The 19,869-nt window shown below is 40.7% G+C and overlaps 1 protein-coding gene across 2 annotated transcripts in view; it reads left to right on the top strand.

Moving 5' to 3' along the window:
• The window catches only part of PLPPR5 (phospholipid phosphatase related 5), a 629,929-nt gene that overhangs the window by 496,204 nt on the left and 113,856 nt on the right, over positions 1 to 19,869 (top strand). The window contains exons 5-6 of one of the 2 annotated variants that reach the window (XM_063939849.1): positions 5,418 to 5,537; positions 15,340 to 15,423. In XM_063939849.1, coding sequence (XP_063795919.1) covers positions 5,418 to 5,537; positions 15,340 to 15,423 — 204 coding nt within the window. The remainder of the gene's footprint in view (positions 1 to 5,417; positions 5,538 to 15,339; positions 15,424 to 19,869) is intronic. The other variant, XM_063939850.1, reaches the window with a different exon arrangement.

Here is a 19,869-nt window from a genome sequence, read left to right as displayed (position 1 = left end):
CTTATCATCATATTATGTCCTTATCATCAGCTTTACTTCTGCTGCTCCCCACATGTGCAGGTGGTGCAGATATGGTGGAAGCAGGTGAAAGAGGCTTCTCTATGAGGACAGTGTGAGAAATGTCAGACACACACATAATTAACATGGACACTCTTAGACTCTCCTCAGGGGGGTTCACTACGATATGCCGGCGGTCGGGCTCCCGGCGACCAGCATACCGGCGCCGGGAGCCCGACCGCCGGCTTACCGACAGTGTGGTGAGTGCAAATGAGCCCCTTGTGGGGCTATTTTATTCTCCCTCCATGGGGGTCGTGGACCCCCACGAGGGAGAATTAGTGTCGGTATGCCGGCTGTCGGGATCCCGGCGCTGGTATACTGTGCGCCGGGATCCCGTCAGTCGGCATACTGAAGACTACCCCCTCAGGGATATGTGATGGTTCTGAACCCACAGTTTGTCCTACTGCCTTAGTGTTTTTCTTTTTTTTTTGACACCTCTTCTATATGAGTAAAAAGGTCTTGCATTGTCATGAGAGGCAGACTTAGATGCCTCATTAACATAGGTCGCTGGACATCTCTGCAGCTTCAGTCAATCACCATGCTCCTGCTCCTCCCTCCCGGCTCCCCCTTGTGTGTCTGCAACATCTTGTGGAAGAGATGACATCTCTCCCAGCCTGCCTCCAGCCCATTGACAGTGAAAAGCCACAGCATTAAGGTGGGAGGGAGAGAAGAACAGTTACTGAGGCTGAGCCACAGCCATTGGCAGGCACTGAGTCACTGAGCAGCATGCTGCATAAGCAGGACTCGAGTGACTATATCAGTGGTCCAGTGGCATTGAAGGTTGGTGAGCACAGCCCAGAGCAGCAACAGGTCACACCCTGCTCTCAGTCACAGAGAGTGGTGGTGATAGGGGGGCTGCCATTAGCTGCCATAGTGTACAGTGAATTAATTTGATTGCCTCACAAAATCCTTAGGGGTGGGGTGTGTGGATGGATTATTATGGAAGCTTAGGTCATAAAAGAAAATGAAAGAAAAATGTGTGGTACACTCCTACTCTGTCTGTGATGCTAGTGAAACCCAGTGTGCTGCAAGGCTGCCTGTGGAGGAGGATGCTGTAAGTTGTATGCACACAGTCTCTTTCTTTTTCCCTCTCTCTCAAAGATCTACCTGGCATAATGTGTTTAAGGGGCTCTACCTGGCATAATGTGTATGAGCTGCTCTACCTGGTGCAATGTGTATAAGGGGCTCTACCTGGCATAATGTGTATAAGGGGCTCTATCTGGCACAATATGTATAAGGGGTTCTACCTGGAGTAATGTATATAAGGATATCTACCTGGTGTAATTTGTGTAAGAGGCTCTGCCTGGCATAATGTGTATAAGGGGTACTACTGTGTGGTGTAATGTGAATAAAAGACACTACTACGCGCCCCTTCCACATGAAGCCATGGACTGCCCCTATTATAGATAAGGGGAGGGAGGGGCTCCAATTCTCTTTCTGGCACAGGACACCAAAATGTCTAGTTACGAATCAAGGAATGGAGTAAAATGGCACTGAGTCACCACAGCGGGGATCTTATATAGAGTCCAAAACCTGTGAGAGTCTGACACCGTTATGATGACATTTTGCATTGATGTGGAATCCAAGCCTAGCCAGAAATCCAGAACCAGGGCTTGAATTGATTCGGAAAGCAGAAGTTCTGGGGGGGGGGGGGGGGGGGAGTTATCATACTGCAGGTCATCCGAACCACTCATTACTAGTTTTAACATTACTAATAAGAGAACAACGAGCAAAGGTTTCCGTGACAGGCTACTGTACAGTAGCACCCGCTTTTTATTTATTTATTTATTCTTTCAGACAAGAAAGTTCAAGCAGCTATACCACCTTTTTATGTTTTTTATTATTCTTTAGCGTGTTGTTTGATACTGTATACAGGCTGGCAAATTGCTGCTTGATAAATTGTACAGTTTGAGCCATATTGCTTACTCTCCCGCAAGTGCCGGGAGACTCCCGATTTTTCAGGCAGTCCCCCGCACCCACGGAAGAGTGGGCAGATCTCCCGCATCCCACCTGCTTTCTAGTTAAGCGGGCAGGATGAGGAGATTTCACAGTGGCGCTGGTACATGTGAGCCAGTCAGCGTATTTGAGATTACAATACAGTGAGGCTCGGGAGCTGTGCTGCACAGGGAACGGGTAGTAGGAGGCACCACCAGGCTGATCATCTCTCCTTCCCCGCCCATCCCTTCCGCCCCCTCACAGTGGCTGCTATGTGTGTTGTGGCTGTGAAACTAGCAGATTGCTGCTGAGAGACGCTGGTGGTGCCGCTGGGTACAGATCTTGGCTGGGACCAGCGACTGCTCGCCCTCCTCTCCTGTGCACCATCCAGGTAACCAGATAAAGCCCCGAACATGCAAGCCATGGGCACCTATCAGAGGCATACCCAGTGCTTACAGTTACAGATATGCCCCCAGCAATGTACTGATCTCTCCTGAGTGGCATGCTGTCAATCCAATCTCAATCTCTCCTATGTATTACGAAGAATTGCGGGTCTGTATGGAGGGTGTGGGGCTTAATTGAGAGAATTAGCATATTTAGCCCCGCCCATCCGCACGGACCATCAAATCACATTATTTGAGGGCGGGGTCTAGTGACTGACAGCCCTGCCACACCCCGCCCCCCAACTGTGCAAGCATCGTCTCCTCTCCGTGCATCTCCCGGAGAGGAGACTCTAAAGGTAGGCAACTATGGTTTGAGCCTGATACTGAGTCGGAAGCTGCAGGGTCTGTGTGTGCATCTTTTGCCGGGATTACTTCTGCAGCTTTATGCAAATACTGCTACAAGCCCTTCTGTGGTGTACAGCTGTGTATCTGAATGTGCAAGGACTGAGATGCAAACTTCAAGCATCTTTAGAGTCTTAAATATCGCTTGGTGCATCCTTAATGTAACCATCAGTCACGCCATCGAAACTTGCACTAGCTACGTGCTAAATGCAGAATGTCCATCAGAGTATGGTCTCATATGTGAACAATTAAGCATCTGAGTTTGCATCCATTTCAGCGACACTTGCATATCACGCCCATAAGACAGACCTTCTCCGTACACCGCATAGTCACCACCCACTCACCGCCCAGGAATGCCCTATACATTTTCAAAACATTTCTGAGACATTGTGTCTTAAAATCACTACTGCTATTCTGTGTGCATGGACTCTGGATGCATGCTCAGTGCAGCATAGATGCATGTGCAGTAGAAAAGAATCACTGAACTGATCAGGACATTTGTGTCACGGCAAGGTCTCTAAATCAGTGCCGTATCTATAATAGGTGCAAGGTTTGTGGTGCATATGGGCCCCTGGGCCCAGGGGGGTCCAGAGGGGCCCACACTGCACACTCTGCATCCAATTTTTTAATATTTTCAAGACTCACTGGAGTCTCTCATTGGCAACAGCAATGCTCCAGAAATCCCTGGGAAATGGTGGCCATTTGCGCCTGTGCAGTAGGAAGATAACAGGGAAAATGGCTGCTGCACAATTTTCCCAAAGATTTGCTTTATACTGTAGTACAGCACTAATGTCTACTAGTGATCCTTGTACTCCAAGTTACTGCGCTGCTGGCTAGAGAGGAGGGGGCCTAGACCAAGACGGCACACGGACCTCCTTCTCTCTTTAAATGCCCCTGCTCTCAACCTCAAATGCGTTTTCATACTCAGCAATTTTGTTTGATGCTATTTCATGGCATTAGTAAATCACACAAACTACACATCAAATTTCATGTATATATGCCTATTGGGGAGGCTGCAGGCCTCATGTTACTACTATGCATTTGGGGACGTTCCATTTAACATTAAACACCATGTACTGTAATAGCATGCAGATGGAGCTCTATTATAATGATGATTAACCTTTGACCTATTAGCAAATGAAATTATAGCTCAGCTTTAAGAAACCAATGTAAAACAAATGTTTAAAAGTTAACTGATTACAAACATAATTAATATGCATCAAATAGATTGATATGTTCTAAAGTTAATGTCAATTTTTCCTATATACAATATACTTCATCATTTATATACCTTTGAAATAGACATAGTATAAGCAGTTATCAATGTCCAGGGCAGGAAGCTGATCAAGCATGCAGCGCTAACCTGATTTAGCCTTTGCCTTGACCAGATAAAGTCAAATGACCAAAAGGAAATACCTGGGGGTATATTTACTAAAGGGTGAGTTTTTAAAAGTAGAGATGTTGCCCATAACAACCAATCAGATTGTAGCTATTATCTTCTAGAAGGTGCTAGATAAATGATTTGATTGGTTGCTATGGGTGACATCTCTATTTCTAAAAGCCCGCACTTTAGTAAATATACCCCCTCGTATTCATGAGAAAAAGTGTAAACTTAACTAGAAGTATATACATACTGTATGAACTGAACCAAACTAAAATTAATTGACATGCACTCCTGAAAAGTGATAAGCAATGTATTTTGCACAACTAATTGATATAACTGATGTGATTACTGCGTAATACCTTTTATTTCAGAAATTAGTCGCTGAACTACAAAGCAGTACAACAACATCTCAACATTAAATCACATACTAATAAAACAATATAATGCATTGGGATCCAATAAATAACATACTGCATCAATTTTGAAACAAGTAGTAAAGATTCCTGAACATACCAGAAGAGTATATATTTAAACCACTACATAGTTAAACATTCCCAAATTGTGAGACTCAAAAGAGAAACATGATGTTATACTAATGCATGCTATGCTGTACATCTATGGCTGGCTTCCCCGTTCTGCCAATCAAGCTGTTGGTGATCAAATCCAAAGCTGGCGGGCATCAATGATTGGCGATCCAACGGGGAATCATCAAAAAAACACTATGTAAAAAATCTCCAATTTGCCGATCCTGAACATTTTTTTCTACACAGTCGGCAAATCGAGGACTTCCAACATGTTGGCTTTTCCAGATCTCCCAAACCAGGCATCAGCAGAAAGGGGAAAACCCCCAATACCTGTCTGATATATGGGTCCCATAAATGATCCTAAAATATGCTATTATTCTTCTAATAAAGAAAACCACTCCAACATAATAAATATTTTTTTATGCTGATATTATGAATGTTGATACAAGCATTAAAATGGCGGTACTGGAGTAGGAAGAAACTGTCACAAATTCCACAAAAACAATACATCACAACAAAATTGAACACATATTAATGGAATTTTTATGTGTTTTATATTTACAGCATGTGTCAATTCATCTGATACTGATTAGCTACTGTATAAATGTACAGTTGGTAGACAGGACTGTGCACGTACCTTGATTTATAGTTTTTTTTATTCTAAAATGCTGTTTTGTTTTTTAATATGTGTATTTCTAATATATCCTGTTATTTCTTTTTGTTCTTTTGAAGGTTGTTTGTGTGGTTAATAATTTTAAGGGACGACAAACAGAACAGCAAAAATCACCCATTGACAATTTGGCACAGATGCCGATGATCAGCATTCCCCGGGTAGAAAGCCCCTTAGAGAAAGTAAGTTACTTGCTCTCTACAGATTTATTTAAGTGGACTTTTTATCTGCCATAAAATGAAAGTAGGATATTTAAAACCAGGTAAACAACATAGAAGGATAAGACAAGTTGTCTGTTATTTACTATTAATTACTTTGCTAAAACCTACGTTTTAAGCTGTACTGTTATTTTCTTAACTACTTGTACATCAGCAAAATCACTTCATTCTTTACTTGTGAAACATTTTCCTAATGCCCTCCTAGAGTGCATCATCTTGGCAACATTCCCCTGCTGCTTAGTGCTGCGATCGGTGGCATTGAGCCCCCGGGCTACCTTTTTGATTAGGGAAGTGATTGGATCCAGGAGGCAATTTGAAAGTCTCATGGACAATCTATTAGAGTAGGCAATTATTATGTGAAACCAACATAGGAAAAAGCATGGGGTATGCAGAGTGTATGCCCGCACACCCCTTATGCAGCCACATACTTTACCTTAAAGCATGTCTTGCCTGTATCTCTGCTGACTCCCAGAGAAGAGGCAACCTCTTTTATAATACAAGATGGCCAGTGTGAAACTGCTATGTGGTTTCACATCAGCCATCCTGGATTTTTTTTTAAACTGCCCCGTACCTGAGAGTAACCTGAGTAGGGGGAAGGAGATAACAGCAGTGAGTGATTCTGAGCCACACAGATGAGTAGTCTGTGTTCTAAGGCAGGCTGGTTGTCTATGTTTCCCAGGGAAAATGGAGAGGGGGTTGGTCTGCACCTGCCTATGGCAAAAACCATTGAGAAGAAGGAAATGGCAATGGGGGTAATTCTGAGTTAATCGCAGTAGGAACTTTGTTAGCAGTTGGGCAAAACCATGTGCACTGCAGGGGAGGCAGATATAACATGTGCAGAGAGAGTTAGATTTGGGTGGGTTATTTTGTTTCCGTGCAGGGTAAATACTGGCTGCTTTATTTTTACACTGCAATTTAGATTGCAGATTGAACACGCCACACCCAAATCTAACTCTCTCTGCACATGTTATATCTGCCTCCCCTGCAGTGCACATGGTTTTGCCCAACTGCTAACAAAGTTCCTGCTGCGATCAACTCAAAATTACCCCCAATAAACGAAAGTGGTAGTGATGGTGTTGTGCGTGGCTATCTTTATATGCAGTCCATGGCCAACTCCGTTTCACTGCTCACATTGACACTTGGCACCAGGGTACTGGATGAATAACAAGAGACTGACTCTGGGAAAAATAACTGATCCCATAGTGCTGCCTGCAGCGGTCACCTCTGTTTGTCTCATATTTTCTTTACCACATAGACAATAGATCTGTGCAAGTTTTGAGTCTTACCATGCTGCATAAATATTCTATGCAGTCGGTGAAATGCTTTGTTTAAGTATTAAACTATAATAAGGCTAAGTGAGTGTTTTGTCACGAACATTCCAAAACAATTTATGTTAGTGTATTGCAATGTACACTATGAAGGCAGAAAAACAAACTGCAGACAAAGGAATTACGTGTTTGATCATTTGGTGTTTATGTGGGAAATCATGTTTACGTGCTGCTTCTGTGTACTTTCCTGTTATACTCAAGGCATGATCATCTTATAAGGGTTTAATGTCATATAATTCTACACTCTACAAGTTGCTGTTTGCAGAAATCAACTGCATTCAGTAGTGAAGTCATTGAATGCGTGCCTGTGCATCTCTGTCTATGGAGCAGCATGTATACAAACCTGTCAAATCTGGCTTCAGTTTAAATGAGCTTATAAGCACTTATGAAAATGTAGCATTTACCACAGAAACTGGATGAAGCATTACATTTATGGGATTTGTTTTCAGTTATTTTTACTCTTCTATGAGGTACAACCAGGGGCGCTGACAGCTTTGCCGGGCTCCGGTACAGGGAGAGGGCTTAGCCAATGCAGGGAAGATGTGGCCAGAACCCCCTCCTTAGATATATTAAAAATGGTATCTTAAGTGCGACCGCACAGGGAGGGGTGCCAGTGTTCAATCCAAAGGGTGGCGGATGTGACTGCTCCCCATGCAGTGAGAGAGAGGACTGACTGCTGCTACAGCTGCCTCTCCACAGCCTAGCTCCCTTCCTGAAGTGCAGCTCTCTGCAAGTGGGAGGGAGGCATTGGGTTCCGGACACCTGCAACATGCCCGGGACCGGGTATAGAGTACCCCCCTCTTAGTACACTTGCGTTGGGGAAGCGGTTATGTGACCAGCGGTTGGGAGACTACCGTTCACTATACCAACACCGGAATCTCGTACGAGTGAGATCTCGACAGTCGGCATGCCGACTGTCAGGGACTATTACCACCCGTGGTTGTCCGTGACACCCATAGAATGGGAATAGAACCTGTGGTGAGCACCCCCTGCTGGCAACCTAAACTCTGGAATTCTGGCGTCGGTATGGTGACCAGCGGTATCCCAATCCCCGGTTACCCATGCCCATCCCTTACGTTGCACAGCAGAGCAAAGTGCCCAACTTAGACTTACCATGCTATCCCTTTAAACCGGGACACTAGTGAATTAGTGAGCTTGAAGTCTTCAAGCCTAAATTTCACCTGGTTTTAATCAGTTACAGAACCTGTGTAATTCGTGTGCGACCCAGTGTAAGGAGATAGTGTGGTATCCAATTAGCTGCACTAAGTTACCTTGACTAATGGATCCCCCCGGGGGCACACAAAACAAGATCCCCGATAACCAGCCCGTAGAGCCAGAAATTTTCCCGGATCCCATGTGTTTTCACCTGAAAATGGATAATTTTTTGCCCCCCCCCAAAAAAGCAGTCTGTCATTAATAGTGACTATCACACTTAAACTGCAATAATAGCAAAGTGTTTTGGCTGAAAATTAGCGCAGATAATTGGATACCCCACATAGCATGATTAATCAAATCTTATTGGATGCAAGTTGTAAATACTTATACCATACTTGCCCATTAAAAATTTTAGTTATATTGTTATATTATGTTCTTTTTATTCTTTGTGTGTCAACTTTAGCATGGATTTATAACTTTGCACTAATACATATTCAGAACTTTTACTTAAGATTTGTCTATTCTTTTTACTCAGTGATTCTATAGCTTTAAAGTAATATTATTGACCTTGGACTGCTTAATTAGATATTTAGCTTACACTTCTGTTACTAAGGGGTATTTCTACCCATTTTCCATGACCAGAACAGGCTGAAAGGTCCAGGGCTGGTTATGGATTTAGTGGGACATTTATTTTTCAAATTTTGACACTTTCTTTAATTTTACCCCTAAAAAACCTGCACAGATCACAGTGATCCATGCAGTATTTCTCCCAAACTCGTCTGCCACAGGCAGGTATATTGTTTGGGACAGGTTTGCTGTCGTTTTTGCATGTTATGTCAGTTTAAAACAGGCCTTTAGTAAATCACCGGTTTTTATAGTTCACAATGTATAAATATAATTATTGGTCCGATATTTGATCTTGGTCAAAAGACAGGGGGGGGCAGATGTATTAAGCCTGAAGAAGTGATAAAGCAGTAATAAAGCAGTGATCAGTGGAAGGTGATAATGCACCAGCTTAATACATCTGCTCCAGGGTTTGGTCGAATTTTCGCTGGTTTTGACTTTTATTAAATCTCCAATTTCCAAAACCACTGGGAAATTTGCACAAAAAAAATCTACCAATATCAACCTTAAGTAAAATTTATCCTAAGTGTCTTGGATTGGTCTGTTAGTGGACATCCAGGGCTTCGTGCTCAAGTCCTACAGTATGTACTTATAGTGGATATCATGTCTGCAGTATCTCCTATTCACAAATGGATTTCTTAGCTCCCAGGTAGTATTAAGAGTTGTAATTAAAATATTCAATTTACAAATTACCCAAAATATTCCACAGAAAAATCTAATAAATAAATAAATCAGTGCTAGAGGACAACCAAGAGCTGAGAATAACCAATAATAAATTCTCCAACCCAACAATTGTAATCCCTTTAATAATATACAGTAAAAAAAAAAAAAGGAATGTATGTAATACATGAAGCATTACTGTGTCTACAAATATTTTGCTTGACATTACTGAAAAATGTAGCAGAGACGACACACTAAGATGTATGTAATTTAATGACAGAAGGGAACTTAGAAAATAGCTTTACACCTTCATAACAAAATTAGTTAGAAGCAGATTAAATTATTTGAATACCTTTTTTAAGGGAGAATGATTAAAGTAGAGAGAGTTATAGGGGTCTATGTACTAAGCCTTGGATCAAGATAAAGTGGACTAAGATCAAGTACAATACCAACCAATCAGCTCCTGTCATGTTTCAAACACAGCCTGTAACGTGGCAGGAGCTGATTGGTTTGTACTTTAAATCAGTCCACTTTATCTCTCTCCAAGGCTTAGAACATAGACCCCAAAGTACCAGCCAATAAACTCTTTTCATTTTTCAAACATAGCCTGTTCATTGACAGTTTGTAGCTGATTGAGTGGTACTTTACCCCTCTCCAAGCTTTGATAAATCTTCCCCTTAGAGAGATGAAATGTATATTTTCAGAAACAAAATTGATTTTGAACTATAACATCATTATTTAGTAACTCATTATTTAATTGTGCAAGATTGTGTCAACAATTTCAAAATCTAAATCACAAAAATTAGTCATGGCACAAAATAATTTGAATAGCACAAGCTTAATTTTATGACTCAAATTTATTAACCAAAGAAAAAATAACATTTTTTTTCTACAATATCTGTATTGCAATATAATTTATATTTATGGCACACGATTATATCAAATACACAGAAGAACTAAATTCCATCGTTTTGTTCTAGTTTTGGTTAAAAGTTACTCATTTATAACAATATTCATGTAAGTCAGATTAACTGATTTTTCTTGATGAAATGTAACAAAATCTTCAATTTTAAAACTGTGTTTTCAATTTTTTGGAATCTTTAAAGTAAAAGCAATGTTTTAACGCATAATTAAATTGGGGAACAATATTATGTCTTTAACATTAACATTTTCTGTAAAAAACAAAAACACAAGCAGCGGGATGCAATTCCACCCGAGTTTGGCGGCTGTACGGGATGCTGTCCGAACTCGAACATTTTTTTAAAGTGGCAATCACTTACAAGACAAAACCATGCCTTGTAAGTGATTGCCCCTTTTAAAAAAAAGTGCGCGTTCGGTCAGCATCCCTCACAGCCGTCGAACTCGGGAGGCATTACATCCCGCCGAAGGTCTATGTTTTAATTAGAGATGAGCGCCGGAAATTTTTCGGGTTTTGTGTTTTGGTTTTGGGTTCGGTTCCGCGGCCGTGTTTTGGGTTCGACCGCGTTTTGGCAAAACCTCACCGAATTTTTTTTGTCGGATTCGGGTGTGTTTTGGATTCGGGTGTTTTTTTCAAAAAACCCTAAAAAACAGCTTAAATCATAGAATTTGGGGGTAATTTTGATCCCAAAGTATTATTAACCTCAAAAAACATAATTTACACTCATTTTCAGCCTATTCTGAACACATCACACCTCACAATATTATTTTTAGTCCTAAAATTTGCACCGAGGTCGCTGTGTGAGTAAGATAAGCGACCCTAGTGGCCGACACAAACACCGGGCCCATCTAGGAGTGGCACTGCAGTGTCACGCAGGATGTCCCTTCCAAAAAACCCTCCCCAAACAGCACATGACGCAAAGAAAAAAAGAGGCGCAATGAGGTAGCTGTGTGAGTAAGATTAGCGACCCTAGTGGCCGACACAAACACCGGGCCCATCTAGGAGTGGCACTGCAGTGTCACGCAGGATGTCCCTTCCAAAAAACCCTCCCCAAACAGCACATGACGCAAAGAAAAAAAGAGGCTTTTTACTGATATTTGGTGTTTTGGATTTGACATGCTCTGTACTATGACATTGGGCATCGGCCTTGGCAGACGACGTTGCTGGCATTTCATCGTCTCGGCCATGACTAGTGGCAGCAGCTTCAGCACGAGGTGGAAGTGGATCTTGATCTTTCCCTAATTTTGGAACCTCAACTTTTTTGTTCTCCATATTTTATAGGCAGAACTAAAAGGCACCTCAGGTAAACAATGGAGATGGATGGATTGGATACTAGTATACAATTATGGACGGACTGCCACGGTTAGGTGGTATAAAAAAACCACGGTTAGGTGGTATATATTATAATAATAATACAATTATGGATGGACGGACTGCCTGCCGACTGCCGACACAGAGGTAGCCACAGCCGTGAACTACCGCACTGTACACTGGTTGATAAAGAGATAGTAGTATACTCGTAACAACTAGTATGACACTATGACGACGGTATAAAGAATGAAAAAAAAACCACGGTTAGGTGGTATATATTATAATAATAATACAATTATGGATGGACGGACTGCCTGCCGACTGCCGACACAGAGGTAGCCACAGCCGTGAACTACCGCACTGTACACTGGTTGATAAAGAGATAGTAGTATACTCGTAACAACTAGTATGACACTATGACGACGGTATAAAGAATGCAAAAAAAACCACAGTTAGGTGGTATATATTATAATAATAATACAATTATGGATGGACGGACTGCCTGCCGACTGCCGACACAGAGGTAGCCACAGCCGTGAACTACCGCACTGTACACTGGTTGATAAAGAGATAGTAGTATACTCGTAACAATTAGGATGACACTATGACGGTATAAAGAATGAAAAAAAAACCACGGTTAGGTGGTAGGTATATAATAATAAATAATACAATTCTGGTCGGACGGACTGCCTGCCGTGTGCCGACACAGAGGTAGCCACAGCCGTGAACTACCGCACTGTACACTGGTTGATAAAGAGATAGTAGTATACTCGTAACAATTAGGATGACACTATGACGGTATAAAGAATGAAAAAAAAACCACGGTTAGGTGGTAGGTATATAATAATAAATAATACAATTCTGGTCGGACGGACTGCCTGCCGTGTGCCGACACAGAGGTAGCCACAGCCGTGAACTACCGCACTGTACACTGGTTGATAAAGAGATAGTAGTATACTCGTAACAATTAGGATGACACTATGACGGTATAAAGAATGAAAAAAAAACCACGGTTAGGTGGTAGGTATATAATAATAAATAATACAATTCTGGTCGGACGGACTGCCTGCCGTGTGCCGACACAGAGGTAGCCACAGCCGTGAACTACCGCACTGTACACTGGTTGATAAAGAGATAGTAGTATACTCGTAACAATTAGGATGACACTATGACGGTATAAAGAATGAAAAAAAAACCACGGTTAGGTGGTAGGTATATAATAATAAATAATACAATTCTGGTCGGACGGACTGCCTGCCGTGTGCCGACACAGAGGTAGCCACAGCCGTGAACTACCGCACTGTACACTGGTTGATAAAGAGATAGTAGTATACTCGTAACAATTAGGATGACACTATGACGGTATAAAGAATGAAAAAAAAACCACGGTTAGGTGGTAGGTATATAATAATAAATAATACAATTCTGGTCGGACGGACTGCCTGCCGTGTGCCGACACAGAGGTAGCCACAGCCGTGAACTACCGCACTGTACACTGGTTGATAAAGAGATAGTAGTATACTCGTAACAATTAGGATGACACTATGACGGTATAAAGAATGAAAAAAAAACCACGGTTAGGTGGTAGGTATATAATAATAAATAATACAATTCTGGTCGGACGGACTGCCTGCCGTGTGCCGACACAGAGGTAGCCACAGCCGTGAACTACCGCACTGTACTGTGTCTGCTGCTAATATAGACTGGTTGATATTTAAAGAGATATTAGTAGTATACAACAATACTATACTGGTGGTCAGGCACTGGTCACCACTCCTGCAGCAAAAGTGTGCACTGTTAATTAATATAATTGTACTCCTGGCTCCTGCTAACAACCTGCAGTGCTCCCCAGTCTCCCCCACAATTAATTATAAGCTTTTAATTTATACATTGATGACTGTGCAGCACACTGGGCTGAGCTGAGTGCACACAGACTGAGTCACACTGTGTGACTGACTGTGCTGTGTATCGTTTTTTTTTTCAGGCAGAGAACGGATATAGCAGAGAGAAGTGAACGGATATATTATATTAAATAAAAGTTAACTAGCAACTGCACTGGTCACTGACTGTGGTAAACTAACTCTGTCTGCGACTCTGCACAATCTCTCTCTATCTAATCTATCTATCTCTATTCTAATGGAGAGGACGCCAGACACGTCCTCTCCCTATCAATCTCAATGCACGAGTGAAAATGGCGGCGACGCGCGGCTCCTTATATAGAATCCGAGTCTCGCGAGAATCCGACAGCGTCATGATGACGTTCGGGCGCGCTCGGGTTAACCGAGCAAGGCGGGAAGATCCGAGTCGCTCGGACCCGTGGAAAAAAAAGTGAAGTTCGTGCGGGTTCGGATTCAAAGAAACCGAACCCGCTCATCTCTAGTTTTAATTAGACCTAATTTTGACATACAAAATCATTTCAGCAATACAAAATATATTTGATAATACACAATCTATTTGGTAACAACACAGTAATTTTATTCTGTCACAATAAAATGAATTTTATGGATTCACCAGCAATTATAAATAATATTTATATGTCATTATATATAAAATGAGAAACTAACAAATGGCATACCATATTTAAAATCTATTTGATTATCCATTGTCATCTATTTTGGTCATTTAACTCCATTTACCTGCCTGCTCCGATTAACTTCTGCATGCCAGAAAAATACATTCATTTGATGCCACCTAACTTTGTGACATTAATTGTTCTAATGTACTGTAAACAATGATAATATTGTTAAATTGGTGTCACTGTGTTGGTTGCTACCAAGAGAGAACAATCAAGCTGATAACTATCAGATATAGCTGCATGAGTTGCATGGTACTAAGCTATAGTTGATGGGTTAGAGAAGGTAAAATTATGAGGGACAAAGTTAGTGGTATTATGGTGGGTCTTTCCAAATGGGTAATCAACTATGCAAAATGGGGTCATCTATTTTCTAGGCTTAACATATCTAACAACCACCAGTAACATACACACGCATTACACTCATCTGCCACATTCTTATTTATAGTCCTTTATAGTCCTTCATCAAACATACTGTATATTACAAATCAATATATTTTTATAGGGAAGATGTACTAAGCCTTGGAGAATGATAATGTGGCGTGAGATAAAGTACCAGCCAATCAGCTCCTAACTGCCATGTTACTGTCTTTGTTCGAAAAAGGACAGTCATGAGCTGATTGGTTGAGTGTTTATCTCTCTTCACTTTGACACTTTCCAAGGGTATGACCCTGTGTCAAGAATAACAGTAATTTCAATAGATCTAGTTGGAAATATGCATAAAACTATATCTAGAGGAAATAACTGATTTATAAAAAGCACTTTATTCAGCCATGCAATAAAACAACATCACCCTATCATGTATATATAACTCACCGGTTGTTATAAACAGTAAATATCACAAACTAACAATTTTATTTACATAGTCTGTAGAGCCCTTTAGTCTTTCTATCCATCTTGTTTAAATCAAAAGATTTATAGAGATTGTCTTAATTAACATATGGAAATATAATACTGTATGTTTTTGTTAGTTTATTACTACATTCTAGCATTTGTTAGATAAGCTGAACTGGAGGGACTGTAGGTAGTGATGTTGTCACTGTTGTCATTTCTTTTGTTTTTATATAGTACCATCTTTCTGAATCATGTTGGTAGTCATTTGTTATGTCCATGCTATGTTATGAAGTTTTACATGTTTGGTCACAGTAAAATGTATCTCAAAATCTCTCCCTACATGTTTGATTGTTGAACAAATAGGTATATACTGCAACAGGTGATGGGCCCAGATATACCACAACAGAAGAATACAAGCAACCTTCCAGTAAAATCTGCAAAGTATATGTGAGTAACTCAATACTGCATTTCAAAAGGCATACAGAAGTAAAAGAACATTGCTGGCAGCTCACATATAAAGCTAACAGTGGCTAAACCTCATGACAACTATCAGCTAATGAAATTTAAGATTAAAATACTGCTATCAGCATTGATTTGTAGGGGGTTTTCCTACAGAAAGATCAGAAGTCATAAACCTAGAATGGGATAAGAAATACAAACAGACAGGCACATGCAACCATATGACTATTGGTTGAAATTGACCAGATAATTCACATACTACTACTATCCAACAATGACTTGTGGGAGATTATTACTACAGTACAGAATGACCAAATGTCAATAATCAAAAATAACAGAGACATACCGTATTAGTAAACCTATTATGGGAAATAAGTCTAGAACCAGTAATTAAACAATAATTGTTTGTAGGACATGTTTGTGAGTACTTCATTAGCTTTGGATCTCACGCAGTCTCCTCTGTATAATATCATATACATATAAGTGTATAGCAGGATAGAGCACCACACCAAAGAAAGAAAGATTGTATGACAAAAAATATGGGTATAGATACCCTCTCGCCAAGTGCCTAAGGTGTCTTTGTTGCTACCTGCTAATGATGTACTGGCTATGTGCATGCGGAAATCTGTGTAGAAGGTCCATAGGTGCTATTCAGTATGCCATATACTGGTAAAGTGAAATTCTTGGTTCAGATTAGACCATATGCTATGACAGATATGCTTTTCTACACAGATTTCTGATGCATTTCTAGTCCAGTCAGATGCCTCTGATGAAAACAGTATTGGTAGAACCATTAACACTTTCAATTTATTTTACTTTTTGATTCAAACTATTATGGGTTTCAGTAACTCATGGAAGCATCCATTAAGTTTACACACTTATAATTTTTACCGCGTCTCGGATTTATATTAAAACTTGATTAATTTTATTTTTTAACATACAATATGAGACAACTTCAAAAGACATGTGGGTGCACTGCAGAAGCTGCATTAAAGATCCAACTCAAAAAATAAGCTTTTTCTTTTTTGGGGAAAATATTCCAAGTGAAATTTAACAAAAAAAGGACATGCAGGAGAATATACATATAATGCTAGAGATAGCTGTTGGCAGAGTATTCTGGGCTATCTGGTGCAGTGACATCAGTCCACACACTTAGTGACTTAAACAGTAACGCAGGTTTATTTAGTGAACACAGGTGAATCATATGTAATTCTGATATAGGCAATCAGGAGCCCATATATCACACAGAGTAACAGCATTAGGTACTGGTACTTATCACGAGATGTCTGTGGTGGTTAAGCATGGAGGACTGCACAGCCGTGCAGTCTGACTCCTACTATAGAGAAGACGATGCTTGCACTGAGACACTGTGAGTCTCTGTAGCTGAGATCTGCTCCCAGTCTCAGCTCTGCACACTTGTACACCAGGACTCTGTCTCTCAGTCTCTGTGTGTGTCACACTCTCCTCACTCTCTCTGAGATGGAGGAACAGGAACTTACATCAAATAACTCTGCCTCCGAGTCACTCCTGGCACTAGAGGTTTAACACTAGGGGATGCACCCATAGACTGGTACACAGAAGGAAACAGGTACAGAGTGCACCATATCCTAACACCCCCCCCCCCTCGCTGAAGACTGTCTCTGGTCACAAGTTTAAAGAACATGACATTTTATCAAACAAATCAATAAAGTCATTCCTGTAACCGGAAACATAACGTGAAGCAAAAGCAGTAAGAATAAATCAACATTAACCATATTCTAGTCCACATTCCATCAGGAATGCAAGTAGCAAGTGTGATGACAGTCCTTTTGTCAACGTGTCGGCAATATTTTCTTCACTTGCAACATATTCCACATTGACTGACTTGTTTTCCACCAACTCACGAATGAAATGATGTCTTATATCAATCTGCGTAGACCATCCAGGATGCTTTGTGCTTCAAGAAAGATCAATTGCTTCATTGTTATCACACTTTATGTTGATGATCTCACTCTGGTAAAGAAGACCTAATTCACATAAAGGCTCTCTTATCCAAAGCGCTTCTTTTGAAGTTTCTGTGAGCACCATGTACTCTGCTTCTGTTGTAGATGGAACAACTGTGGGTCTTTTCCTACTTGCCCAGCTTACGGCTTCTCCTGCTAGTGCAAACAGGTATCCAGTATAAGAATGTCTGTCATCCTCATCTGATCCCCATAGAGCATCACAGAATACTTTTAAGCTGGTATCTGATGATATTGCAAATTTCAGCTTTAGTGAACTTGTACCTTTGAGGTACTTTAGTATTCTTTTTACTGCAATCCAGTATTGTCTCCCAGGATTATTTGCAAACTGGCTTGCCCGACTCACTGCATGTGTGATGTCTGGACTTGTCCCAATGCTCGCATACATCAAACTACCAATGGTATTTTGATAAGGGATTTCTTGCATTTCCTCTATATCCCCTTTGCTGCTTGGTAAGATGGCTTTGACCATCTTTGTACTTTTATCAATGGGAGTACTTACTGGTTTTCCATCTGTCATTCCGTACTTGGAAATTATTGCCTCAATGTATGTTTGTTGGTCAATTGTGACAGTTCCCTCTTGCAGGTTTTGTACAATTTTCATACCTAATAGATGATTTGCAGGGTCTAGATCTTTCAACTTGAATCTTTGTTTAAGCTGGTGCTTAACATCAGTGATGTGATCTTCTTGACCTGCCAAAAGCAAATCATCCACATAGACAGCTATGATGAACAACTTTTCTTTGATGGTTTTGTGGTATAGGCAGTGATCAGTATCTGACCTAACAAAGTTCATATCTAGTAACGCTGCATCCAACTTTACATACCAGCAACGACCACTTTTCTTGAGGCCTTATAGCGACTTCTTTAAGAGACAAACTTTCCCAGTTTGGAATATGTCCATATCATAATGTTCAGATGGTTCCATATAAATTTCCCTAATCAATTCTCTATTACCTTTGTTGTTCCTTGTGGAACTTCTGTTCTCTGACTTGTTGTCTGCTTTGACACGCTCAGATTCAGACACACTTTCTGCTGTCTGTACATTCAATAATACATTTTGTTGTTGCTCCACTACTCCAGTTAGTGGTGCTGTCTTGTAGAATACCACATCTCTGGTTTTAAGAAGATGTTTACTTATAACATCACAAAGTCTGTTTTCTTTGCTTTCATCACAGTATCTGAGCATTATACACTCTATGGATTTTGGATCTAGCTTTCGCCTTTTCTCCTTTGGTATACAGTATCTGCTGCTTCTGCCCAAAACTTAGTTTCCAGGCTAGCATCACTTAACATAGTCCGTGCTCTCTCATCAATTGTGCGGTTTGCCTGCTCACTCAAGCCATTCTGTTCCAGTGTGTAGGCAATTGTTTACTAGGAAAGTTGTTAATCTGCACAGGATATAATAAAGTGTTTTATTTGGTCTTATGATTTTACAATACCAACATTAAGCCTCAGTGAAAAATTGGTTCAGCAATAGGTTGGTGGTGCACCCGGAAGATAGTTAAATGAACTATGAAAAATATAATGTGACCCTTTCTAAGGGAGAAAAGAGCCCAAAAAAAACTATGTGTCTTTTCCCGGGCACTCTTGAAAAATAATAATATTGTTATGAATAAGAATAATAATAATAATAATAATAACAACAATATTATTATTTTTCTAAGAGTGCCCTGGAAAAGACACATAGTTCTTTTTGGCTCTTTTTACCCTTAGAAAGGGTCACATTCTATTTTTCATTTTTGTAGGCAATGGTTACCTGATGCTTTATGCTATATTTTCTAAGGAATGCGGCTAAGACTTTGTTATCATACAGTCATACTCTCCACCATTGGGGGTAATTCCAAGTTGATCGGAGCAGGAATTTTGTTAGCAGTTGGGGAGGCAGATTTAACATGTGCAGAGAGAGTTAGATTTGGGTGTGGTGTGTTCAATCTGCAATCTAATTTGCAGTGTAAAAATAAAGCAGCCAGTATTTACCCTGCACAGAAACAAAATAACCCACCCAAATCTAACTCTTTCTGTACATGTTATATCTGCCTCCCCTGCAGTGCACATGGTTTTGCCCAACTGCTAACACAATTCCTGCTGCGATCAACTTGGAATTACCCCCATTGTCTGATCTTAGGATCTTTAGTTTCAGACCTGTCTGATACTCCACCAGGTTTTTGTACTCCACAATTTTGTTGACACCTTCACTCTTATTCTTAAGAATGTACACGTGTGTCATTCTTGTGGCGTCATCAATGAGAGTCATAAAATACTGATCAATTCTTCCTCCATTGGACCACACACGTCTGTATGCACTAGAGCTAACGGTGTCTCTGCTCTATTAACTGACTGTGAAAATAGGTTGCGAGTTTGCTTGCCTTTTATGCAACTCTCACACATAGTGCAGTGTAATGCCCAGCTGCAGAGATTCAGGGGCTTGTTC

Source organism: Pseudophryne corroboree, chromosome 9 (assembly GCF_028390025.1).
Source record: "Pseudophryne corroboree isolate aPseCor3 chromosome 9, aPseCor3.hap2, whole genome shotgun sequence".
Lineage (NCBI taxonomy): Eukaryota > Metazoa > Chordata > Amphibia > Anura > Myobatrachidae > Pseudophryne > Pseudophryne corroboree.
This window is presented reverse-complemented; position numbering and strand designations above follow the sequence as displayed.